Raw genomic sequence first — 26,603 nt, forward strand, 5'->3', positions numbered from 1 at the left:
GAGAGGAGTTGCTTACATTGTGTGGTGCTTTCGACTTAATTATTTGCAATGGTCGAGATATATGGCAAAAGGTCTAGGAATTTCACTTGCAACACATACAATGGGGCGAGTGTCGTTGACTATGTGATTTTTTCACAAATCCTGATAGAAAAGATAGACAAACTTAAGATTGGAGAGCATATTTGGGACTTAAAATCAGACCATAACCCAATTTATATAAAGCTATCATGGTTAGAAAAAAGGCAACATATGAGGAAAACTCAATGCTCTTAGCAATCACTATCAAGGGGCAAAATTCTTCTAACACAAGAAAATTGTACTATCTTCAAGATAATGTTAGAGAGATTAATTTAGAAGGAGAAAACTGGTTTCCAAAGCTTCAACAACCATGAGTTAACAATTATAATTCAAAGTGCAAAAGAGAAAAAGAAGAAGAAGGAAATATGAATCAAATTATTTCCCTATAAATGCTTGGTTTGATGAGGAATGCAAAATGGCAAGGAGAACCTTGAAAACTGCAGGCAAGGAGAAGATGAATGTAGATTTATATTAACAGATACTAAAAAGGAAAAAATATGAGTTCATGCAAACAAGATGAGCAGAGTTAATATATCTAGGCAAGAATAACCCAAAAATTTTATGGTAGTAACTTCAACCAAGGAAGAAGCAAATCGAAAATAATATTACAACCAATCAATGGTTTGAATATGCAAGACAACTTTATGAGAAATAATCGAAGGCCGAGCCTCTCCCCAGGATCAACATAACTACAAAACTCTTCACGTTATAAGAGGTGGAGATTGGAATTAAGAAGCTGAAAACAGGAAAGACAAAGGACTTGGTTGAACTTCAAGCAAAGTATCTAAAATGGGGATGAACACTCTTGCACCGCAAATCATGGAAATATTCATCAACATCATTCAACAAGGATTCCCAAGAGATTCGACAACTAGCCTTGCAATACCCCTTTTTAAAAGTGGAGACATTAATAATCCTTCAAATTACAAAACCATTATGATCAATCCTTTGTTTGCAAAGCTTTTCGACATAATGGTAGAAAATATAATCAGTAAGTGGGTTGAAGTAAAGAAAAGAGGACAAAAGGACAAGAGGGTTTTAGGACGAAGTATTCTAGAGTGGACCATGGTACCACATTGAGACACATAATTGAAAAGGTTTGGGGGGACAACGAAGAAGTATTCTGTTGCTTTGTTGACTTCAAAAAGGCATTTGACACAATCCTTAGAGATAAGTTGTGGCGTAGAATGGAAGAACTTGAAATTATTTTGCATTATAGAGCCGCTATCCATAGACTTTATGAAGAGGTGAAAGTCAAAATTAGAACCTCAACGGGTATTTCATAAAGCTTTAGAAGTGACATTGGAGTCAAGCAAGGTTGCCCTCTATCCCCTACTTTTTTTGGTTTATATATTGATAAACTGGAAGAGTGGCTAAATCTGCAAGGCGGAGATGGTGCTTGGTTGGGGGAGTTTGTGATAAAGCTTCTTTTATATGCTGATAAACTTGTATTGATTGCTAAATCGGCCCATGGATTGCAGATGCACCTATATGCCCTTGAGCATTTTTGTAGAGCAATGGGGATGCAAGTCAATAGTAGCAAGACCAAAATAATGATTTTCTCTAATAAAAGAAAGCAACACCAACATACGTTCTTCTTTTAAGGCAACATTCTTGAAGAAGTAAATGAGTATAAGTACCTTGGGATTGATTTCAACAACAAACTTAATTACGAGGACTACAAAAACAAGAAAATTTTAGGAGGGTGGAAAACATTTTACGCTCTTCAAAACAGATGTATAGAGACAAAGTTACGGGATTGGAAAAAAATTAAAGTGCTTTTCGGACTCCTACTTTTGTCCAATGATGCTATATGGGTGTGAATTGTGGGCTAGCAACACCCCCGTCTCAAAATGGAAACAAATTGAGAAAATAAAAAAACGCTTGATCACGAGCAAGTTCAAAATAAAAACTTAAGTGCCTTATGAGATAATGTTGAGTGAAAGAGGAACAACTCCCATCGAAGCAAGTGCTACGGTGTGACTCATAAGATATCAAAAAAGAATTGAGCAAATGAGAGTAGGTAAATGGCCTAATGTTATCTTCAAAGAAGGTATGAGTGAAAGAAAGAAAACATGGATGAGACAAAACTGCACATGGATGCAAAAATGGAATATCCACCTCAATGCCTATCCCACAAATAACAATGAGTTAAAGAATTTTGTTATGGAGAAGTTTCGTAAATGGGTATGGGGAAAATAGCTGGGTAGAAAGAATAAGTAATACATTGAAGAATTCAACCCTACGTGTGATCTCCAACAAAAAGAGTACATTGGAGCTAACATTCTGTGGAGGGAAAATGTTCTTATTGCTCAATTAAGAACCAACTCACATCAACTTTGGTGTGAAACAAGACGGTGGTAAGAGCCTAAAGAAGCTTGGGAAGAACGAGTGTGTACATTTTGCACGTTTGGAGCAGTGTGATCGGAAAAACATTTCATTTTGGAATGTGATGCGTTCAAAGACATGAGAGAAAGTTACAAGATTATGTTAACATCGGTTTCTTGGCATTGTCTTTTTAGCGAGGGGATTGTTAGAAGGTTGGGCCAGCTCATCATCAATTTGAATAAGAAAAGGATTGCATTGCAAAAGGCGAAAAACATGCACTGCTGGTCACATAGAATATTTTTAGTCTCGTGAACATTAAAATATCATTTCATTTCATTTTTATTGTCTATAAGTTAAACTAAACATGAGTAAAATACCATTTACAAAATATATTTAGATAACTAAATGTTTAAAAGATATTTTCAAAAGTTATTTAGATAATTATGTGTTTAAAAAATATTTTCATTTTGGATGGTGTAATTTGTTTTGAATAATAATAATAATAATAAATCAATTTGTATTTTAAAAACAAAAAATAACTATCCTCAATTATTATGATAAACTTTTTTATTATTTAAGAATATATATTTCATCATGCATATTTTTTAATTTTATTTTTAAATAAAAATAGATCAACTTGTATTAATGGATAGTATCGATACTATCTTCATTGTGGATTTCACAAATAAACTATGATAAATTTTATTAGGGTTACTAGGACACCTAAAATTATGAAGTTTGACCATTTTTATTTGTATTCACAAAAATACCAAAGGGTAAAAAAATTTCATTTTTTTTTATAAAAGCAGTGTTTGAATCATGTTTTTGATAGTGGAAATAGATTCAACACCATCAAAAACCTATAAACCTATAAGACAAATTTAACAACTTTTATTTAGATTCATAAAAAACCCTACCATATGGCTAGAATTTCTATAGCTTTCAAGGAAGAAAACATAATGTTTAGACTATGGCTATATGTATATATCAAAAATGATTCGTCACAACGTCACAAATAATTTTTATTTTATTCTTTAACCGAACAATATGATACATAACAGATATTTCCATTTGAAGTCAAGAATATGGAACACGTTTGTTGCATGATGCTCTGAGGCGTATAAAAGTTTAGGTTTGGGATGTGAAACTTCTTCGCCGCCTCCTGAGCTCAACGGCCACGCCCGCTGCGTTTCATCATCATCTATCCATTTTCAGTTGACATGGACATAGACCGATATATCTACCGGCGCTAAGGGAGGGAGATTTTGTTCGGAGGCGGGAGGGGTCTGTATTTATTAGAAGGTCAGAAACGTATAACACTGGATCCTGTTAGTGTTCTTCAACCAGGGCGCGCGCATATATACATTTTACGTTTTTAAGGAGATTTTGGAGGTGAAAAGATGGGTGTTCCGGCGTTTTATCGGTGGCTGTCGGATAAGTTTCCGATGGTGATAGTAGATGCTGTGGAGGAGGAGGCAGTGCAGATCGATGGCGTCACTATACCCATTGACACCACCAAGCCCAATCCCAATAACATGGAGTTTGATAATTTATATCTCGATATGAATGGAATTATTCATCCTTGTTTTCATCCGGAAGATCGGGTGCGTGTTCTGTTGCTCAACTCCTATTTATCCTTACATTTCATTTTGTTTTGTGCCAATGTTCAGATTATTGTTTTCATGTCCAATAATACCAGACAAGCCCCAACATCATAGTGAAATTTTCATACTGCGACAACAGGCTTAGGGTCACTATTTATCAGTTTTAGGTAAACTAGGATTAGCAGTCAGTTGGCCATTCAACTATCAATTTGCACCATGGTGTTACAGGTTGTCAAGGGATATGCTTGGGAACTTAAAGTAATATTGAAAATAGTTTTATTTTTAACGCTGTTATACTGTGTTCCGATCATGAATATTTGTGTTTTCACCAATGGGACGTCCGTCCGCCAAAGAGGGCAATGAAGTTAAGCTTCCCCAGGGTTCTTTTCGCGCTGTGCTCTGCCTCACCTGTATGAGATTAGGTTCAAAGGGCTGTGGTCAGCTTCACCCGTATGTGAAAATTTTCAAAGGGACGAGGTGGGCTGAATATCCCAGGGAATTTTGCCAGAATAGTTTTTCCTGGTACCCAGCATCTCACGTGTCCTTAATTTATTCTTTTTCTCTCGTCTCTCGTCCTAATGATGGCGCACATATCGCGGGCCCGAAATGTTGACTATAATTGTCGTAATACAATGAATCCGGAAATCGATAATAACAATCTTCTACTTGGCGTAAGGTCGAAACGACAAATAGAGGAGTTTGTTATTTGTGCAGCAGTTTCCTGGTGCATGACGCTTGAAGCACTTCAATTTTTTTTCGTGTGTGTTATACTTTTCCGTCTATGCTTTATGGTACTGCTTAGAAGAGTCGAAACGACAAATAGAGAAGTTTGTTATTTGTGCAGCAGTCTCCTGGGGCATGACGCTTGAAGCAGTTTAATTTTTTTTCGTGAAGTGTTATACTTTTCTGTCTTATGCTTTATGGTACTGCTTAGAAGAGTCACTAGAAATTGTCAAGGCTTTTAATGTTTTAACTGTTATGATTATCAAGTATTTGCTGGACTGAGGCTGATACTACAACGAAAAGTATTACTCCTGTGCGCATCGTGACATATAATTAAAATTAGAAAACTAGCTTTTGACAAGTATAATGTGAAACATTCTAGGTTCAGCCATATGCGGCTAACTTATTAGTTGATCACATTCTAGTGTTCTTTAGGACTTCTAGGATGTGCTATGGTTGCTTCAGGTCCCTGTTTACTAGTTGTCCACATTCTAGTGTTGTTTTATGTTCTCGAGGATGTGCCATGGTTGCTTCAGGCCACTCTGCCACTGGAGTTCTGGTTAATTGGGGAAGTCTAATTAATACATATGAATTTGCCTCGTTTCTAAGAGTAGCTGGTGAGTGTAGACTCTAGAGTACTACGCAGGGATATGTTTAAGGCCATTGGAGTTTTTGGTAAGCTCATTAATCTGTTTTGTAGTGAACATGGTTCCAAGATGTATTTTATGCATTAGGCAGACTGATATAAAGTGCACCTGTACTTTTTAAATATATGGAAGTCCTGAATCTCTGTGACTGGGCAGTCACACGTCTTCTGCAAACATCACCATATTCCTTCAGTTCCACACTCTGTATTATTGGTGCCATGCTGTCTTGCCAATAGAGGTGATGATGACGTGGGTTCAGTCCCCAGCGTAACCTGGGGATATCTAATAGATTGTAGGTGGGATTTTCATTTTCAAAGACGTTTATATTTTTATTATTTAAAACAATGACAGAACAACAGTAGCAGCAGATGGTTCTCAAAGTGGAGAATGCTAGCTTTCTAATTAGATCACGCAGCTTATATATAAAACAAGGCATTAGAAACATCATAGATCCTAAACTTTAGGGTATAAAATCAGAATAAGCTACTAAAGAGAAATCAGCTAAAGTTTGGAATATCAAAACGTCAACAAAATGTGCAATTAAAGAAAAAATAATAAATAACATAGTTAAAGAAGATACACATGCCAATAAACTGGCTGGTTGACCTTGAGAAGAGAGCTCCGCAGTGGAAAGAATTGGCTCCCGTGACATTTGATGCAGAGGTGAACAAACTCATGATGCAAGCTTGGTTGCTTGATTTGCCCCAATGGACAGTGCTTTATAAGGAGCCATACCAATTTTGAGGTCTCATATATAGGTGGAATGTGTTGATGTTTGTCGCATTAGACAGGAACTTTTGCACAGGTTCAAGTGTCAAGACGTGTGGAAGCCCTCCAAAGCCTTCAACCTTAGCAAATTCACTTTAATTAAAGGATTAATTAAATTGAAATTATTTTTATAAAAAGGTGAGTTTAATATAATGAAATGCAAAGGTTTTTGCATTAGTGAATTAGATGAATTTCAATCGTTGATCTCAAGTAAGGTGAGATCAAATCTCAGCTGTCAGTCACTTTGGAGATTAGGGGTAACGGATTTGATCAGCTACTCAAGATTATAAAAGCAAGGTTAGGTGGAGGAGAAAGACACATGGAAAGTATTTTGAACAAGAGAGTGATAAAGGAAGAGTGATAATTTGCAGCCAAAGGACAAAATTCTGAATAGCAGTACAGCCAAGTGTGGGCACGTGGTAGATTGTATAGGCTGTAATTTTTTTGTAATAGAGTTGCAGGTTTGTACAGCAACAGAGCCATAGGCTGTAAAGTGCACGTGTGGGCCCATAAAATTAACCTGTGGGCTTTACAGCCATATATGCAGGTTATAGCTGCAGTAGGCAGCAATTCAGGGGTTGTATAGGCCGTACATACTACAAATAGTGCAATATGGGTTCTTTTCAGCTGGAAAAATTGCCAGGTTTACTGGAACTTGTAATTTTCACAGTGGACAGTTTATTTCCCACTTTGGAAAACTCCTTGTATGTTGAGATATTATTTTAAATGAATAACAAATTTGAAGCATGAGATTGGTTTAATTTGCTTTCATTGAATTTATTTTTGTTTACTATTTAAAATTCCTGTAGTGCATTTTATTCAGAAAGCTGTTGTTTAGATTAATTTACAACAAGTAAATTACTAGGAAATAACTTGCCAGTTGCCGGGTTAAGGAAATTTAACATAAGATCAAAGTTTTCATTCTGAGAGGGAGGCTGATTTAGGTTGCATAGCAGATCAAGCAGCGGTCAGATTGGTGGAGGCTGTATGCTTCAGAGGGAGGTCGTATCTGTCAAATTTTTGGCAACAATATTTTCTCTCTCTTTTTGTGTATATTTAAAGGATCAAGTTTGCAGCAGATCTATTAGATATGCAAGGAGATCTCAATAGATCTATAAACCAGCAGTAGTAGGAGTCTTGTGGGTGTTTGACGGATTAAGCAGACAATTTTTCTTGGTTTAGATCTAGAAATGGTAGCAACAAGTCTTAGATTTGAAGATAGGTTGCATGGGGCTTCAAACTTCTTGCCCTGAAAGGCAAGGGTTGCCTTGCTTTTGAATGAAAATGACCTTTTGGAAATTTTGGGTAAGGTTATTCCTTCACTGATAGACTTAGTGTAGTTAGCAGCACATGGAAATGACATTAGAGCTTAGTGGGTTATTATGGATGCCACGAAGATTATTTGATCCCTCACTTGGTGGAGAAGAAGTCGACTAAGGAGATGCTCAAGGTGTTGACGTTTCTATAGTTTGCAGCATCGGGCAGTCATTATCCCACAGGGTCATGCTGATTTGACTAGGGGGGAATGAGACATTCACCCATGGGGCCATGCTAATTTGGCTAGGGGTGAATAAACAATTCTAGTCTAATGTTGTGTTGTAATGTAGGCTCAATAAGCAAAGGGGTTTCTTGTGACGAGGGGCTTCTTAATGGGTCTCTACTCAACATTAGAGCTCTATATAAATAAACGTGCATGTGAGGAGACATTATATCAACATAGCGATCTCATTCATATCTTTTCTAGTGGAGGAGAAATTTTAGCTAAGGAGAAATCTGTTTATCTTTCTTCATCATTTCACTTCTGCTCTTAGAGGCTGCACATGTGAGGGTTTGGCCAAGTTTGACTAGTGTTTTGGCTGATCTGTACAACTGTACGTGTGAGGGTTTGACCACAGTTGACCAACGTTGACCGCAGATTGCATAATTGCAGACCGCAGACTAGCATTGACCACAATTGACTTTTGACAAGTTTGACCAGCATCTATTTTGACTAGGTTGGACTGGAAATTTGACTTCTAATGTTGGCACACATTTCTAGACAAATTCTAATTTGTAAACATTGCTAAAATGACAAATATATCCTTAAGAAAAGCTGTCGGTTTTTCTCCCAAATTGGGTTTCCGAGGGTAAAAATATTGTATCTATTGTGCATGGCTATCTTTATATGATCTTTATTGTTTCTGCTGCATCTATAGTCAAGATTTTCTGTGTGTGATATCAGTGGCACGGAAACTATCATTTGAAAATCATTAGGAAGTTATTATCAGATCAAAAAATAGTATTCTATTGCACATGCTATAGAACTTCAACATGGAATCAGAGCTTTGTTGAATTTCAACCATTGATATTAGCCTCAAATTCCTGTATTCAACAACTTGTACATATTTCAGATCTCTTGTCAAGATGGTGCCTAGTATCAAAGTAGAAGACAGATTGGATGGTGCTACAAATTTTAGATCTTGGAAGATCAGGACACTCCTTGTTTTGGATGAAAAGGAGATTCAAAATTATGTGAAGGTAAATGTTTCAGAACTAGAAAGTGTTGAGGAGAAAACCAGGCATAAGAAGAATGAAGCAAAGGCTAAGAGGATCTTGATAGATGTTGGAAAATGTTACTAGGTTCGGTATTCATTTAATGTATTCGAGTCATCTTGTAATGTACTTGTCAAAAAATAAAGAAAAAATAATAATAATAATTATTATTGTGACTTATTAAAGAATGGGTTTCATGCTTGGGTCGTGGAGCCTATAAATACAAGCACATTGAATTCATTTGGAACACACTCTCTCACAAGAAGTTCGATATCTCTTGTAGCTGCGAAAAGTGCAAAGTCTGTTGTTGGGAAGCCAAAGGAAGTGCGAGTTGGGTGGAGCCTAAGGAGAAGAAGAAAATCAAAATTTTGGTACCTTTCTCTCTGTTTCGTGCCCTAGATTGGGAGATTGAAGTCTTCCAAGTTTCACTGTTGCTAGAAGCTGCCAATTGCTGGAAGCTGCTGCCTAGTTGAAGTTGCTGGAAAGGGGTTGAAATTCTGGGAGGCTGACTTGGTGTGGAGGGAAGGTCTGGTCTTGGCTAGGCAGAAGAGTTTCAATGAACACTATTGAAAGGAAGAATTTCTATACTGGGTTTTCCCCTCGAGGGGGGTTTTGCCTTGGCATAGTGCCTACATCTGGTGTTTATTTTTTTGTGCTGCTGCTTTGTTAATTGCTTGATGAACTAAAAGAAAGGATATAAAGAATCATAATAACAAGAAACATCAAAAGTAATTATCAAGAATAAGAATATCTTTCTGTCTTTCTTATTTTCTAGCAATAGATTCCATAAAGGACCATTTGATTCCACATGTTGCTGAGTTGAAGGCTACCAAAGAAATGTAGGATGCCTTGGTGGGATTGTTTGAAAATAAGAACATTAGTAGGAAATTAGCCACTAGGCATCAGCTCCGTTGTATCATGAAGTCCAGATCAGATTTAGTTGCCACTTATCTCATCGAAGTCTCCTAGTTGAGAGATCAACTTAAAGCTATTGGCGATACCATTGACGATGCAGAGCTTGTTATAGTGACTCTTAATGGATTTCCTTCTTCATGGGATCCATTTGTACAGGGTAGTTGTGCACGGGCTGAGCTACCCAAGTTTGATAAGCTATGGACTAATTGTGTCTAAGAGGAGACCATATTGTTGTCCAAGAACAACTTGCAAAGGCCGACCTCATGATGAAGAAACCTAAGCCTTTGCAGCTCATGCAAGGGAAGGAAAAGGAAGAAGAAACCTTGGTAAGAAGAATACAGGTGGAAGATCAACTCCAGTTCAAGATTAGAAGAAGGATCTTTCAAAGATCAAGTGCTTCAAATGTCATACATTTGGTCACTATGCCTCCTAGTGTCCTCGGAAGAAAAGGAAGGGAAAGTAACATGCATCAATAACCGATGTTGATGATGATGATGAGCATCTACCCCAGAATAAGACAAACGAATCTAAACTTGATGAGATTGCAGATGGACTTTTGAAAGACTATTTCTTTGTCTCCACTCTTTCAGGCACTATTACAAACAACAGTGATATTTGGTTGGTGGATAGTGGTGCTTCTAGGCACATGACAAGCTCATGAGATTATCTCACAGGTTTGATTACGAAAGATTCAACATTGCAGGTGGAACCGTGGAACTTGGAGATAATGCCAAGTAGTCTAATGTTGAGTTGTAATGTAGGCTCAATAAGTGAAGGGGTTTCTGTTTATTTTAGGTATGTTCTATGCTTAGAGCAATTTATTTCAATTTTCATTGTTAGCTCAATAACTTTTCCAGATTAGCAATCACATCAGCATTAAAGTAAACTGCAGATAAAACATAACATAAATTGCAGAAGACAAGCCAAGACGAGGACACAAGATGTGGTGCTAGCCAGGGATAAACCCCAATGTGGGGAAACCCTTGATCAATTCTTCTTTTATGTTCTTCAATAGTTCAGCAGAGAGAGAGAGATAATACATAAGTCAACACCTTGACTTATCTAGATAAGAGCATAGATCATCTCTAAGAGGATGATACGTGAGATCAATTGAAGACATGTTGCTTCAATTGATTCTCCAAGGTGACTCCTTCACTTATCATTATGCTGCATCTCGTCATCATGCTCCACCTCACCGTGCTGCACCATGCTGTACACATCATACTACTGCACCTTATGCTACACTGCTGTCCTAGTGTTTGGCACTGTTGCACTTTGTGCCACTGTTGCACCATGCTGTCACTGCTGTCCCAGTGTTTAGCACAGTTGTACCTTGTGCCACTGCTGCACCTTATGTTGTCACCCATGTGCTTGCTGCACCATAGCTACTTTGTGTACTTGCTGACCAAGTACCATACTATTGCAGCACTATGGACTTGCTGTTGCATACATCATGCTGCTGCAACATATCATATTGTTGCAACATATCATACTGCTGCTGCACCTCACGATTGTGCTGTGATATACTTCATCACTATACCCATAATCATGCTACAACATTCACTACAATGCTGTCACATCATATCATCTCATATCATGCTGCTGTTTGTTGTATTGCTGGACAACAATTCAGACAATGGACTGGTTAAGGCATCTATGATAGTTCTACCAGCCTTCACGCATCAGCTGCAACATCCCTACCAAGGCTACGATCACCCTTCTTCAGCACTCCTACATCCCACGTTGGCTTGTCATACCCCAGCATGTTGAAAAGTGTGCAACAAGAAATGCTTGTTGAGAGTGCAACAAGATGATGGAGCTTAGTGAAAAGAGTCGCCTTCACTAAGTGGGCCCGCAGGCTATTTTTGGCGCAAGTCTATTTTTAGACTATGTCTATTTTTATACATATGGATCATGTCTATGGATTGCAGGTTGCTGTTTATGGATGATTGGTCAAGTTGGGAAAAATAGATGGACTTCTATTTTTGATGAAAGTGTGAGTGATCACAGTGTGAGTGATCAAAGTCTATTTTTAGACTGGTTGTCAAAAATAGAAAAGTCAAATATTATTGTCTCATAATAATATTTGGACTATAAACTTGATCTTATTCTCTTGGAGCACTTCAGGATGAGCTACAGATGTGGTACATGCAGATCCCAGAGGGAAATACGTGGTTACCTATGGGATGACTAATATTTGCATGCAGTACTTCAGTTAGAACTCAAGTGAGTTGAGTTTAGTGGACTGGAGGTGCAGTTGATGGAGTTGTGTTCAGTTTAGCTTTGTTAAACTGGTTGTATTTAGTCTAACTGATCAATAGACTAGAGATGAGTTGGGTGAATTAGTTATTAATTAATTCACAAGTTATTAACTCATAATACAACTATAGAATACATCAGTTAACTCAGTTGCATGTCAGTGCATGTTCAGTTCAGCAGGGACAGGTGGTAGAGAATCAGATTGCTATCAGTTGTGACTATAGTTGTGCACCAGATCTTGCACAATCAAGGGATTGAGTATGCCAATGAGTTTGCTCACGTATTTGCCAACAAAGTGTGAGTGATTATTTTGAGGTGAAATACGAGTTTGGGAAGCCATTTCTCATCAGTTCTTGAGCAGGTATTGAGCAGTGGAGGCAGGCAAGCAGTGGAATAGATTTGGAGATCAGATCTTAGTTGTATTGTGTGTAACAGGTGGAGCTGGTACTGGATTGCTTGTGATAAGCATTGTACTTTGTAATGTTACATGATTCAATCAAAATAATATACAGATAGTGTGGGGTTTTTAGCGAGATGCCTCGGGATACATACTGTGTTTATGAGTTTGATTGATGCTTCTATGTGTGCCTGTGAATGTTTCTGCTTCTGTAAATTGATGATCAACGTAGAGGAGATTATGTATTATACATGTTCCACTTATAATTGTATGATCAGGATAATCTCTGTGAATATGTGCTAAATTATTCAAAATTTCTACATGGTATCAGAGCTAGATAATTGTAGAAAAAGTTTCTACATGGTATCAGAGCTGCTTGATTTGTAGAAGAGATTTTTACAGGATATCAAGCGAGGATTGATCATCGGATCTATTATTCAGGAAGTGTTTACATTTTATTTCTTCAGGCAGAGTCTGTAATCGGGCCAGGTAGCCTCTGGATTCATCCTTCTTTTGGAAGGTGAGATATCTGGTGAATGCCCATACAGTCGATCTCTGTACAAGAAATAATTTGTTCTCACGAATTCTAGATCGGAAGCGGTTGAGTTCTGAGCTGGTGGAATTCGAATTTAATTCCAAAGCAAGAGATAAAACTCAGAAACACTCAGTGTGAGAATGGTGACAGTATGCCCCAGTATCTCACGAAGTTCACCCAATGCCGGGATGAGCTGGGAAGTGTGGGGGTGACTGTTGGATGAGGATGGTGAGTCTAGGACTCCTTGACCTTCCTAAGAGTTGGCATAGCTACCAGGACTCGGTGAATGGAAGGGAGAAACTGCCAAATTGGGAACGACTATGGTCGGATTTGATGCAGGAGGAGATTAGACAGAGCACCAGAGACGGTTCTTCATCCATGCAGGATGAGGATAACTGTGCCTTAGCGAGTAAGGCGAAGAAGGGGAAGGAGAAGGTTTCTTTTTCCGAATCTTGTTCTTCCAGTGATGGGAAGAAGGTTGACAAGTCGAAGGTGAGATGCTTTCGTTGTCATGAGATTGGTTCACGGGTCAGGAACCTATATGCTCTTGAGGTTCAAGATGAATGCAAAGCCTTGAGCAGCGAGGCAACTGATGGAGACTTGGTGGTTGAGAGGGAGCGTATATTACCTCTCAACATGCAGAGCCAGAAGAAGTCTCAGACGATTGTGGAGGAGCCACGATTGGTGCAGCAGCTTCAGGAGGTTGTGGAGGAGCCACAACAGGGGAAGCTGAGAGGAGATAGAGTAGAGACATCTACTCATCCAGAGACCTCCAGTAGGGGGAAACTTCGAGCCAGGTGGGCTGAGGGATCGCATGCAGCCATACCTCCAAGTAGGAGGTGGGGTGATGTGGATTGATTGTCCCAAGGAGGAGGGGCAGGATCCTTGAGGTACCCAACCTCTTGGATGACACCTTGCTACGGGAGCCCCAGATGTGTAGTAGCAGGAACTGACTGATTGGGTAGAGACAGATGCGGATGGAGCGGCAGAGAGAGCGACAGTGCAGGGAATCCCAGGACAGCGCATAGCTAGCAGGCTGTAGCAATGCGAGAGGCACAAGTGTTTTGCACAGTGCTAGGTGGCACAGAGAGGTGTGATATGGTGCGAGATGCATGGAGATGTTGCAGTAGCGCAGATGTCAGAGAGGGAGCACTTGTCAGCAGCAGGTAGAGCTTCAGCGTCAGAGGGTGTTTCTATCCCAACAGGGAGGTCAGTTGGGAGGTGCAGTGCGGATGCAATGTTGGGAGATAGAACTAGCAGCAGCACAGATGCAGTCAGAGATCAAAGTGACAAAGGCTAGAGCAGTCAGATACTGAAGAGCACAGAGATGCAGAGTCTTCTGTCGACAGAGGCAATAGCAGTCAGAGACTTTGATGACAGAGCAAGTGGACCGGCCAGATGTGTTGCATGGAGAACATTCCAGAGTTACAGGATCGGGTTTGAGAGGAAGCCTTTCTTGTTGAGAGGGAGTGTTGAAAAGTGTGCAACAAGAAATGCTTGTTGAGAGTGCAACAAGACGATGGAGCTTAGTGAAAAGAGTCGCCTTCACTAAGTGGGCCCGCAGGCTATTTTTGGCGCAAGTCTATTTTTAGACTATGTCTATTTTTATACATATGGATCATGTCTATGGATTGCAGGTTTCTGTTTATGGATGATTGGTCAAGTTGGGAAAAATAGATGGACTTCTATTTTTGATGAAAGTGTGAGTGATCAAAGTCTATTTTTAGACTGGTTGTCAAAAATAGAAAAGTCAAATATTATTGCCTCATAATAATATTTGGACTATAAACTTGATCTTATTCTCTTGGAGCACTTCAGGATGAGCTACAGATGTGGTACATGCAGATCCCAAAGGGAAATACGTGGTTACCTATGGGATGACTAATATTTGCATGCAGGACTTCAGTTAGAACTCAAGTGAGTTGAGTTTAGTGGACTGGAGGTGCAGTTGATGGAGTTGTGTTCAGTTTAGCTTTGTTAAACTGGTTGTATTTAGTCTAACTGATCAATAAACTAGAGATGAGTTGGGTGAATTAGTTATTAATTAATTCACAAGTTATTAATTCATAATACAACTATAGAATACATCAGTTAACTCAGTTGCATGTCAGTGCATGTTCAGTTCAGCAGGGACAGGTGGTAGAGAATCAGATTGCTATCAGTTGTGACTATAGTTGTGCACCAGATCTTGCACAATCAAGGGATTGAGTATGCCAATGAGTTTGCTCACGTATTTGCCAACAAAGTGTGAGTGATTATTTTGAGGTGAAATACGAGTTTGGGAAGCCATTTCTCATCAGTTCTTGAGCAGGTATTGAGCAGTGGAGGCAGGCAAGCAGTGGAATATATTTGGAGATCAGATCTTAGCTGTATTGTGTATAACAGGTGGAGCTGGTACTGGATTGCTTGTGATAAGTATTGTACTTTGTAATGTTACATGATTCAATCAATATAATATACAGATAGTGTGGGGTTTTTAGCGAGATGCCCCGGGATACATACTGTGTTTATGAGTTTGATTGATGCTTCTATGTGTGCCTGTGAATGTTTCTGCTTCTGTAAATTGATGATCAACGTAGAGGAGATTATGTATTATACATGTTCCGCTTATAATTGTATGATCATGATAATCTCTGTGAATATGTGTTAAATTATTCAAAATTTCTACACAGCAAGCCTTACACCCTCCTAACGTAGACCTATAGGTGTGATAGGGACTGCGGCTTACTACAAGAAGCCTTTCCCTTGCTGCGGTAGCCCTTTCCAAGGGTTATAGCCCCATAAAACTATGCCTCAAGACAGCCTGTGGCATCCATGATAGTCTCTCGGCCTCCACCAAAGTGTCACTACAGCTCCAGTAGTTAACTTGACCTTCATTGATGAACTCAACCTCCTTTATGCTGTCTTAGAATCTCCCTTTCTTGCTGCGGCTAGGGATTAGGGCTGCTATAGGTGGACTCTTTCTCCTCCACTTAGGGTACCTAGGCTTCTACCATGGCTATGTTAAAGGGCTTACGTTGCTGCCCTTCTTGACTACGCACTTCTCCATAGAGCAACGTTAGGGCTTCCTTGTGGCGGAGATAAGGATTGTCCTCCATGACAACGTAGAGCCTTCTAGGGAATCTCCTATGATAGCGTAGAACCTTTCTCCATTAGGGCAGCGTTTTCCCTTAGGATCTCTCCTCCCACCAAAACCCAAAGACAAGTAGAGAGGAAGAGATCCCAAGTGAGTGTGTCGAAATGACTTTAAAGGCACCTCTATTTATACTAAAACGTTGAGAACATGTGGGGTTTATTTGGTTGCTGGCCGACCTTGACGAATTGTCCCATAACATAAATAAATTCATATCTCCATGAATACTTATCGGAATCAGATGATCTTTAGATCAATCCTACACCTCTCGACGAGAAGGATCCAAGAAAAATATCAGCTGCCATTAGTAATATGACTCACATGGAGTTTGGCCCTAGTTGCCAATTTTAACAGTTTCTTGTGATGAGGGACTTCTTAATGGGTCTCTACTCAACGTTAGAGCTCTATATAAATGGACATGCATGTGAGGAGACATTATATCAACATAGCAAGCTCATTCATATCTTTTCTAGTGGAGAATAAATTTCAGCTAAGGAGAAATCTGTTCCATATCTTTCTTATGTAACATATCAACATATATATAACATATGTTGATATATAGAGAAAGCTCATCCATATCTTTTTATAATGAAGAAAGAAATTTCATATCTTTCTTCATCATTTTAGTTAGCCTCTTTAGAGGCTGCACGCGTGAGGGTTTGACCAATGTTTTGACTGATCTATATAGTTGCACGTGTGAGGGCTTGACCATAATTGACCAATGTTGACCATAGACTGCATGTGCGGAAGTTTAAATGTAGACCACAAACCAACGTTGATCGCGATTGACTTTTGACAAGTTTGACCAGCTTTGCCTAACAACAATTTTGACTAGGTTGGATTGGAAATTTGACTCCTAATGTCAGCACATATTTCTAGACAAATTCTAATTTGTAAACCTTGCTATAAAGACAAATTTCTCCTTAAGAAAAGTTGTTGGGTTTTCTCCCAAATTGGGTTTCCTAGGGTAAAATGTTGTGTCTATTGTGCATAACTATCTGTCTATGATATTTATTGTTTCTGTTGCATCTACAGTCAAGATTTTTTGTGTGTAATTATTCAATGATATGAGTGGCATGAAAATATTGTTTGAAAATCATTACGAAATAATTATCAAATCAAAAAATAGTATTATACTGTACATGCTATAGAATTTCGACAGTGGATGTGTTCTAGAGTGACAACATCAACATGAAGGAGATCTTGAAGAACAAGGTCATATTCGTGCTTGTGTCAAGATTTGACATTGTTACTAGTTACCTCATGAAGATCACGCAAATACATGACTAGCTTGCAACAATTGGGGACAAAGTGGAGGATGTATAACTCATAAATGTGGCAATGAATGGTTTTACGAAACCATAGGAACCATTTGTAAAGGGGATTTGATCTCAGGAGCACCGTCGTAATTAGGAGAGGCTTTGTGATGATTGCAACTAGAAGAGGCTCAAGAGGAGTCTAAAGCCGACAAGCAAAAAGATGGAGATGCGAACTTGGCCTTGGTTAGTTAGGTCAAGAAGGGCAAAGGAAAGGGTTCCAAGGGTAACAATGAGGGGTCAAACTCATAGTTGGAAAAGAAGAAAGGCTTGAGCAAGCTCAAGTGTTTCGTTTACTATAGGTTTGGGCATTATGCATCACATTGTTCGAAGAAGAAGGGGAGGTCACAACAGACAACAGGATCAACAACGACACAACTAGATGAGTTTGTAATGAAGTTTGAGGACTTCTAGCTAATATCCTGTCTTTCTACCACAATCACAAGGAGTGCATGGTACTTGGATAGTGGTGCATTTCGTCACATGACAGAAGCACAAGAGCTATTTAGTAGTTAGACAAAGAAAGACACATTGATTCATGTGGAGCTTGGTGATGATGCCAATTATGTAGTGAGGGGAGAGGGAACTATCTTGTTCCAACTTGAGTCGAGAGGATTGTTGGAAGCCAAGGATGTTCTATTTGTATGGAGTATAGGGGCTTTGTTGTCATGTTTTAGAAAGGGTAAGTCCTCATTCATCTAGAAGGATCTATCCCTGACACACTAGTGCTTATTCGGGATAGAGAGGGCAATTTATACAGGCTGCAAGGTAAGCCAATTCATGCCTTAGTACATGACAATGACAACCATGGTGAGTTATGGCATAGGAGGACGAGACACTTGCATTATAGGGTGTAGCCAATTCTAAGAGAGTTTCTCACTGGTCTCATAGATTTTAGTATTCAACAACATGATGTTTGCAAAGGGTGTGCACTTGTCAAGAATGCCAAGGTGCTTTTGCACGCAATAAGAGTAGGTCTAAGGGGATCTTGGATCTCACACATTCAGATGTGTGGGGACCATTGTCAGTAGAATTAACATAGGGAGCAATATACGATGTGACTTTCGTTGATGACTAAGGACAACTTGGATCTTCTTTATGAAGACCAAGGATGAGGCCTTTAGTCAGTTTTGGGAGCTCAAAGCTCAAGTGGAGGATTAGATAGAGAAGAGGATCAAGGTCTTGAGGTTGAACAATGGGGTGAGCACACCTTAAATGACTCCTTTCATCAAGGAGGCAGGGATGAAGAGGGAGTTGATAGTCTTGTACAACCCTCAACAAAATGGGGTTATGGAGACAACGAATTGGTCCATCATCGTTTTTTCCAAGGCTACGATTCATGACCATGATTTGCCTTTGTTTCTTTGGGTAGAGGCATGTAATAGGACAACACATGTGCATATAGGAATCGTCACAGGATATTGGGGGATAAGACTTCGAAGGAAGCTTTCAGTAGGGTGAAGCTAGAGATAGGACATTTGAGGATCTTTGGTTATGCAATATACATCCATGTGCCTGTGGAGAAGAGGACAAAGCTAGAGCCTTTGGGAGAGAAGGACATATTTGTGGTATATAATGACCCTTCAGAGGCTTACATGATCTTCATTTGAGTGCAGAGGGATACAATTTGAGTAGAGATGTGAAGTTTGAGGAGAACTTGGCATCTAGGAAGTCTCATGAGTTACTATGAGTGACAAAATATGAGGAGCATGAGGCTCCAAAAGTGTGAACATCGTTCAGAGGCTTATAGTTTGGGAAGTCAACCATCAAGTGGGGAGGAGGAGTTAGTAGCTCCTTCAAGTTATGTCTAGAGATCCAAGTGGTTTACACAAACATTGAAGGATGCTTAGGAGTTTGTTGAGGCTCCTAGAAGTAAATTCAGGGGGAGCAGGTCTTTGAAGAAGTTTCCAAACTAGTTTGCACTAATGAGTAACATCATTAACGGGGCAACAAGCCAACAATTTTGGAGGAATGCCATGGTGGAGTATGATGCATGGGACATTTGCTAGGACTTGAGGGAAAACCGGTTCTAGGTCTTCAAGAATTTCCTTCCTTGCCAAGAGGAGGTGTTGATGTTGAAATTTGGTACCGGAGGATAGGTGGTTCCCTTAGGCTTTGATCTTTGGCCTAGGGAAAAGTGTCCAAAAGAATTTAATTTTTCTCCTAAAGTAACTTTATAATTTTTATAAAGTTAAATCTAATTTAAAAGTGACTTTAAGTGATAACGTTACTAAGTCTAATTTTAAAGTGACTTTTATAAAGTCAATGAAAAATTAGAAAGGAAAAACGACTTTGGAAATAAATGACTAAGTGGGTCTTTATTAAAGTGGGGTGAATAAAAAAATAGAAAGTGAGATTTAAATGAGCATTTAATCTCAGCCATTGATCTAAATCTATTTCAGCCATTGGATTTAGGGATCACCCAAAAGTCACTTAGGGTTGGGTTAAGGGAGGGAAAGGAGGAAAAAGATCATTAATTCTTTCATGAGCAGATTGAGAGAAGGAGAGCAAGAGAGCAAGGGAGATTTATGGGCAGCTGAAAGCAGAGTTTCAGCAAAGCGAAGTTTCAGCAGCTGAAAGCGGAGTTACAGCAAAGCGGAGTTTCAGCAGCTGAAAGCGGAGTTTCAGCAGCTGAAAGCGGAGTTTCAGCAGCTGAAAGCGGAGTTTCAGCAGCCGAAAGCGGTGTATCAGCAACAGCCGCGGTGTAACAACAACAACTGCGGTGTAACAGCAACAACAACGGTGTAACAACAACAGCCGCGGTGTAACAGCAACAGCAGCGGTGTATCAGCAAGGCTGAGATAAGTTGTAAAATTCTGTTTGCTGATTTTTTGCCGAACATTTCTCCTACTGTAAAAAGGCATTTTCCAGAAATAAAGAAGAGCTCTCAAACTGGTTTTCCCCAAGAGTTGTAGGGGGTTTTTCCAGGGTCACATTGACCAAAAATCTCAGTGTTTAAATGTGTTTTAATGGCTGTTTATTACTGCTGATTTTTATTTCTGCAATTTCCAGCATTCTGTAAAATTTCCAGAATTTGTGTTTTCAGCAAATTTATTTTTTCCAGCTTGTTAAATGTATGGGTTATGGGAAAGGGCATTTAACTATATGGGAGAAATAAGGAGAAACTGAAAACCCGGGTGGGAAATGAGAAATTTCTACATGGTATCAGAGCTTGAGTGCTGAAGGGCAGTTTGGGACAGCAAAAGAAAAAATTACAGTTGCTGATTTTTCACTCAGAAAATTCCAGCACGCTGATTTTTTTATAAACAGTAGTTTTATCTTTACCACAACAGTGCTATTTTTCAGTTTTAGGACAGCAGGATGTCATTGGGATTGAGGGTGGAGGATAGGCTGGATGGGCATACAAATTACAGCCTTTGGAAGGAGAGAATGCAGAGTATCTTTGAGGAGGCAGAAGTCTGGGATATCATGGTGCATACAGCACATCACCCTGTTGTTGTGCCTACTGATGCAACTCAGTTGACAGCTTATAATAGAAAGAACAACAAGGGTAAGAGGTTGATTCTAGACGGGATCAAAGACCATTGCATTCCTCATGTGAGAGGAAAGAGCAATGCCCATGAGATGTGGACAACATTGTCCAATCTCTACCAGAGTACCAATGAGAACCGAAAAATGGTCCTGAAGGAGAAGCTGAAGAACATTAAGATGGGTAATGATAGTGCAACTGGATATCTCACAAAGATTACCAATGTGAGAGATGAGTTGGCAGCGATTGGAGAGGCCATTCCACCCACTGAGTTGGTGCGGATTGCAGTGAATGGCCTCCCCCGTTCATGGTTGAACTTTGCTGATGGGGTTTGTGCACGTGAGACCCTTCCCACATGGGAGAGGTTTTGGGATGATTGCATTCAGACAGAGATCAGGAAAGGACAGCTTGGGGCAGCTAAGCCAGTTGAGCAGGATGAGGACGTAGCACTGGTGGCAGGAGGCAAGAAAGGCAAAGGGAAGAAGCAGGCTTCCACAAGCGGTGGTGGGGGCAAAGGCAAAGGTAAAGGTAAACAGGGGAACACACAGAAGGACTATTCCAAGGTGAAGTGTTGGAATTGTCAGAAGGTGGGACACTATGCAGTTGTGTGTCCGGAGAAGAAGAAGAAGAAGGGGAAGAACCAGGACGTGGCAGCTTCAGCAGAGATTGAGGACTTTGCAGGTCGTTTTGACCGGGAGTTTGCATTCACTACATGTGAGTCCTCTAGTGCAGGATCACCTGCCACACATGTTCAGAGGGAGCATGCTTTTCCCTCGATTAGCGGAGCTTCTTCAGGTATCTGGTATGTGGACAGTGGGGCTTCACGTCATATGACAGGAGTCCGTGAGTACTTCTCAGTGCTTTCAGAGAGTGGCACTGATATTGAGGTAGTACTCGGTGATGACAGAGTTGTTAGAGCAGTCGGGGTGGGGACAGTGACATTTCAGAGGGAGTCCAAACCTCCCTTGAAGGTGTCAGAGGTTCTTTATGTGCCAGGGATGAGGAAGAACCTCATATCCGTCTCAGCTTTGGAGGACAGAGGATATGAGGTACTGTTCAGGGGAGGACAGGTGTTGATGTATCCCAGGGGCACTCCAGCTGATTCAGCTAGAGTGATAGGTGTACGCCATGCAAAGGTGTACAAGTTTGCATTCCAGCCCCTTTTGGCATTGAGCAGTAGTACCGACAGCAGAGCTAGCAGTTCTGAGCTGTGTGAGATTTGGCATCGTAGGATGGGACATATGTATCATGGAGCCTTGAGGACATTGCGGGAGATCACTACAGGTGTGCCAGATTTCAGTACTGATCACTTTGATACTTGCAGAGGTTGTGCGATGGGCAAGTTTGCCAAATCCCCTTTTCCCAGCAGTGACAGCAGAGCGACTGGGATACTTGATTTGATTCATTCTGATGTGAGCGGTCGGATGTCTCATGTTTCCTTGAGTGGATATGAGTACTATGTTTTATTCATTGATGATCACTCCAGGAGGACCTGGATTTATTTCTTGAAGACCAAGAGTGAGGTCTTCAAGCGGTTTCAGGAGTTTAGAGCTCTTGTGGAGACACAGACAAGTCAGAAGATCAAGTCCCTGAGGTCGGACAATGGAGGAGAGTACACCCTTGGAGAGTTTGTTGACTATTGTGCGGAGGGAGGCATTAGGAGGGAGTTCACTGTTCCTTACAACCCCTAACAGAACGGGGTTGCAGAGAGGAAGAACAGATCCATCATAGGGGCTGCCAAAGCCATGTTACATGATCAGGGGTTGCCATTGTTCTTGTGGGCAGAGGCCTGCAACACAGCAGTTTACTTGCAGAACAAGAGTCCGCATCGTGCCTTGGGGCACATGACTCCGGAGGAGGCTTTCTCTGGGAAGAAGCCTGATCTTGGTCATCTTCATATCTTTGGATGCATTGCATACTCCTATATACCCAAGGAGAAGAGGACCAAACTAGAGCTCACCGCAGAGAAGGGTATCTTTGTGGGCTACAGTGAGACCTCAAAGGTCTTTCGGATTTACATTCCTGCACAGAGGAGAGTTGTTTTCAGACGGGATGTGAAGTTCGAGGAGGACAGGGCCTTTAGGAGGTCACGGGAGTTAGAGTATCTGGATCAGCCAGACCCTCAGCAGCAGTTGAGTCAGTCGCAGGGATCCAGTGGGTAGGGATCAGGAGGATCCGGAGGTACATCTACGAGGATGTCAGGTCCATCAGTGAGCAGTGGCTCGCCGAGCCAAAGGGGTGGTGCTCCGGGCAGCATGCAGAGCAGTTCACTAGGGAGTCCACTGATGGACAGTTCACACGGTACCTCAGCTTCTACAGGTTCAGGTGCAGGCAGGAGGACAGCAGACAGACAGTCAGGAGTTCAGGCTACTGATGGTGATGAGGAGGAGGAGTTTCATTCTCCTATGGGAGAAGCATGCTCAGGGAAGAGGAAGCCCAAGTGGCTTCAGGACACCTTGAGAGATGCCACATCTGTTGCTGAGCCGAAGAGGCCGATCAGAGAGAGTAGACCACCTGAGAGGTTTTGTAGTTATATGGCGATGGTTACCAGCATCCTTGACTCTGAGCCTTCTAGCTTATGAGGAGGCAGCTAGCCAGCAGGTCTGGAGAGAGGCCATGCAAGAGGAGTATTCTTCTATCATGAAGAATGATGTTTGGGAGGTGGTGCCGAGGCCTGAGGGCAAATCCGTGGTTACTTCCAGATGGCTTTACAAGGTAAAGCATGCTGCAGATGGCAACATTGAGAAATTCAAAGCAAGGTTTGTGGCTAGAGGGTTCTCCCAGGTAGAGGGAGTTGATTATGAGGAGACCTTCGCTCCCGTGGCTCGATATACTTCGATACGCTCCATTATATCGATAGCAGCAGAGATGGGTTGGAAGATCCACCAGATGGATGTGAAGACCGCATTTCTCAATGGCTTCATACAGGAGGAGGTGTACATTGAGCAGCCACAGGGCTTTGAGGTGCATGGGAAGGAGTCCCATGTGTGCAGACTGAAGAAGGCCCTTTATGGCCTGAAGCAAGCTCCCAGAGCTTGGTACTCCAGGATAGATACATATTTGCAGGGGATGGGTTTCACAAAGAGTGAGGCAGATCCAAACCTTTACTTTATTGTGATTGGTGAGGAGCCTCTCATTTTGGTGCTGTATGTGGATGACTTGGTCATTACAGGTGCAGAGAGACTCATAGAGCACCGCAAGAGAGATCTTGCGGCGGAGTTTGAGATGAAGGACATCGGCTTGATGCATTACTTTTTGGGTTTGGAGGTGTGGCAGGAGGAGGGGCATTTCTTCCTGGGGCAGGGGAAGTATATTGTGGACATCCTTAGCAGATTCCACATGGAGGATTTTAGACCCATGTCGACACCGATGATCAGCAACTGGAAGAAGCTTCATGCTTCGGATTCCTAGTTGGTGGATCCCACATTGTACAGGCAGCTGATTGGTTCCTTGATGTATTTGGTCAACACTAGCCCAGATATCTGTTTTGCAGTCAACACGATGAGTCAGTTTATGTGTGAGCCTAGGAAGGTTCATTGGGTGGCTGCAAAACACATTTTGCGGTACTTGCAGGGGACAGTGGATTATGGTCTGGACTACAGGCAGGGAGATGGAGTGAGATTGGCAGGATACACTGATTCTGATTGGGCATGTTGTGCTTCTGATAGGAAGAGCACTTCAGGGTGCTGTTTTGGGTTGGGTTCAGCAGTAGTGTCATGGTTCAGCCGGAAGTAGCAGTCAGTAGCACTGAGTTCAGCGGAAGCAGAGTATATGGCAGCCAGTCTTAGTTGTGAGGCCATCTGGCTTCGCAAGATGTTGTTTGGCTTATTTGGTCAGCCGTTGAGACCTTCAATGATTTACTGTGATAATCAGAGTTGCATTAAACTCATGGAGAATCCAGTATTTCATGACAGGTCAAAGCATATCAGGATCAGATATCATTTCATCAGAGACTATGTTTAGAAGGGAGCTGTGAAGCTTGAGTATATTTCCACTGATGAGCAGGTTGCAAATATTCTTACCAAAGCCTTACCACGGGGCAAGCATGTCTACTTCAGAGACAAGATGGGTGTGGTGAGGAACACCTTCCTCGGTAAGAGGGAGTGTTGAAATTTGGTACCGGAGGACAGGTGGTTCCCTTAAGCTTTGATCTTTGGCCTAGGGAAAAGTGTCCAAAAGAATTTAATTTTTCTCCTAAAGTAACTTTATAATTTTTATAAAGTTAAATCTAATTTAAAAGTGACTTTAAGTGATAAAGTTACTAAGTCTAATTTTAAAGTGACTTTTATAAAGTCAATGAAAAATTAGAAAGGAAAAGCGACTTTGGAAATAAATGACTAAGTGGGTCTTTATTAAAGTGGGGTGAATTAAAAAATAGAAAGTGAGATTTAAATGAGCATTTAATCTCAGCCATTGATCTAAATCTATTTCAGCCATTGGATTTAGGGATCACCCAAAAGTCACTTAGGGTTGGGTTAAGGGAGGGAAAGGAGGAAAAAGGTCATTAATTCTTTCATGAGCAGATTGAGAGAAGGAGAGCAAGAGAGCAAGGGAGATTTCTGGGCAGCTGAAAGCAGAGTTTCAGCAAAGCGAAGTTTCAGCAGCTGAAAGTGGAGTTACAGAAAAGCGGAGCTTCAGCAGCTGAAAGCGGAGTTTCAGCAGCTGAAAGCGGAGTTTCAGCAGCCGAAAGCGGTGTATCAGCAACAGCCGCGGTGTAACAGCAACAACCGCGGTGTAACAGCAACAGCAGCGGTGTAACAGCAACAGCCGCGGTGTAACAGCAACAGCAGCGGTGTATCAGCAAGGCTGAGATAAGTTGTAAAAGTCTGTTTGCTGATTTTTTGCTGAACATTTCTCCTACTGTAAAAAGGCATTTTCCAGAAATAAAGAAGAGCTCTCAAACTGGTTTTCCCCAAGAGTTGTAGGGGGTTTTTCCAGGGTCACATTGACCAAAAATCTCAGTGTTTAAATGTGTTTTAATGGCTGTTTATTACTGCTGACTTTTATTTCTGCAATTTCCAGCGTTCTGTAAAATTTCCAGAATTTGTGTTTTCAGCAAATTTATTTTTTCCAGCTTGTTAAATGTATGGTTATGGGAAAGGGCATTTAACTATATGGGAGAAATAAGGAGAAACTGAAAACCAGGGTGGGAAATGAGAAATTTCTACAGTTGATGATGCTTTTAGCATCAGATAAGAACTTCCACACAAGTTAAAGTGTTAAGACATGTGCAAGTCGACCAAAGCCTTCAACTTTAGCAAATTCACTTTAATTAAAGGATTAATTAAAGTGAAGTGTTTTTATTTTATTATTTTATAAAAAGTGACTTTAATCTAATTAAATACAAAGGTTTTTGCATTAGCGAATTAGATGAACCTTAATTGTTGATCACAAGTGAGGTGAGATCTAATCTTAACTATCAATCACTTTAGAGATTAGGGTTAGTGGATGAGGTCAACAACTCAAGATTATAAAAGCATAGGTGGAGAAGAAAGAAAAAACTATTTTTTTATTGGCTTGAGCAACAGGTGATTTGAACCTTGAATTTCACGACAATTGCCAATTGAGCTGCCCCTCTTGGGCTACACAAAAAGTATTTTCAACAAGAGAGTGATAAAGGAATTTTGCTCTAGTGTTCAAGAGAGAGTGATAAAGGACTTCCACTCTCAGAGTTTCAGTCCAATGGAGGAGAGTCCAATAGTTTGCAACAAAAGGAGAAAAAGCCAACAACCATAAATTTTGGGTAGCAGTGTAGCCAAGTTTGGGTAGGTGGCAGGTTGTATAGTTTGTAATTTTTTGTGCAACAAGTCCTCACAACAATAGAGCCATAGGTTGTACAATGCACACGCGGGGTTGTACAATACACATGCAGGTCATA

The 26,603-nt window shown here is 40.6% G+C and overlaps 1 protein-coding gene across 1 annotated transcript in view; it reads left to right on the plus strand.

The window, feature by feature from the left end:
- Nucleotides 1-3,491: 3,491 nt before the first annotated feature.
- LOC149191859 (5'-3' exoribonuclease 3-like) overlaps nucleotides 3,492-26,603 on the plus strand; it is a 210,157-nt gene continuing 187,045 nt past the window's right edge. The window contains exon 1 of the mRNA XM_089404396.1: nucleotides 3,492-4,010. Within this exon, the coding sequence (XP_089260522.1) occupies nucleotides 3,807-4,010 (204 nt within the window). The 5' untranslated portion in view covers nucleotides 3,492-3,806. The remainder of the gene's footprint in view (nucleotides 4,011-26,603) is intronic.

Source organism: Pinus tabuliformis, chromosome 2_2, assembly GCF_031772625.1.
Source record: "Pinus tabuliformis cultivar Carrire ecotype Pingquan chromosome 2_2, CPIR1, whole genome shotgun sequence".
Taxonomy (NCBI): Eukaryota; Viridiplantae; Streptophyta; class Pinopsida; order Pinales; family Pinaceae; genus Pinus; species Pinus tabuliformis.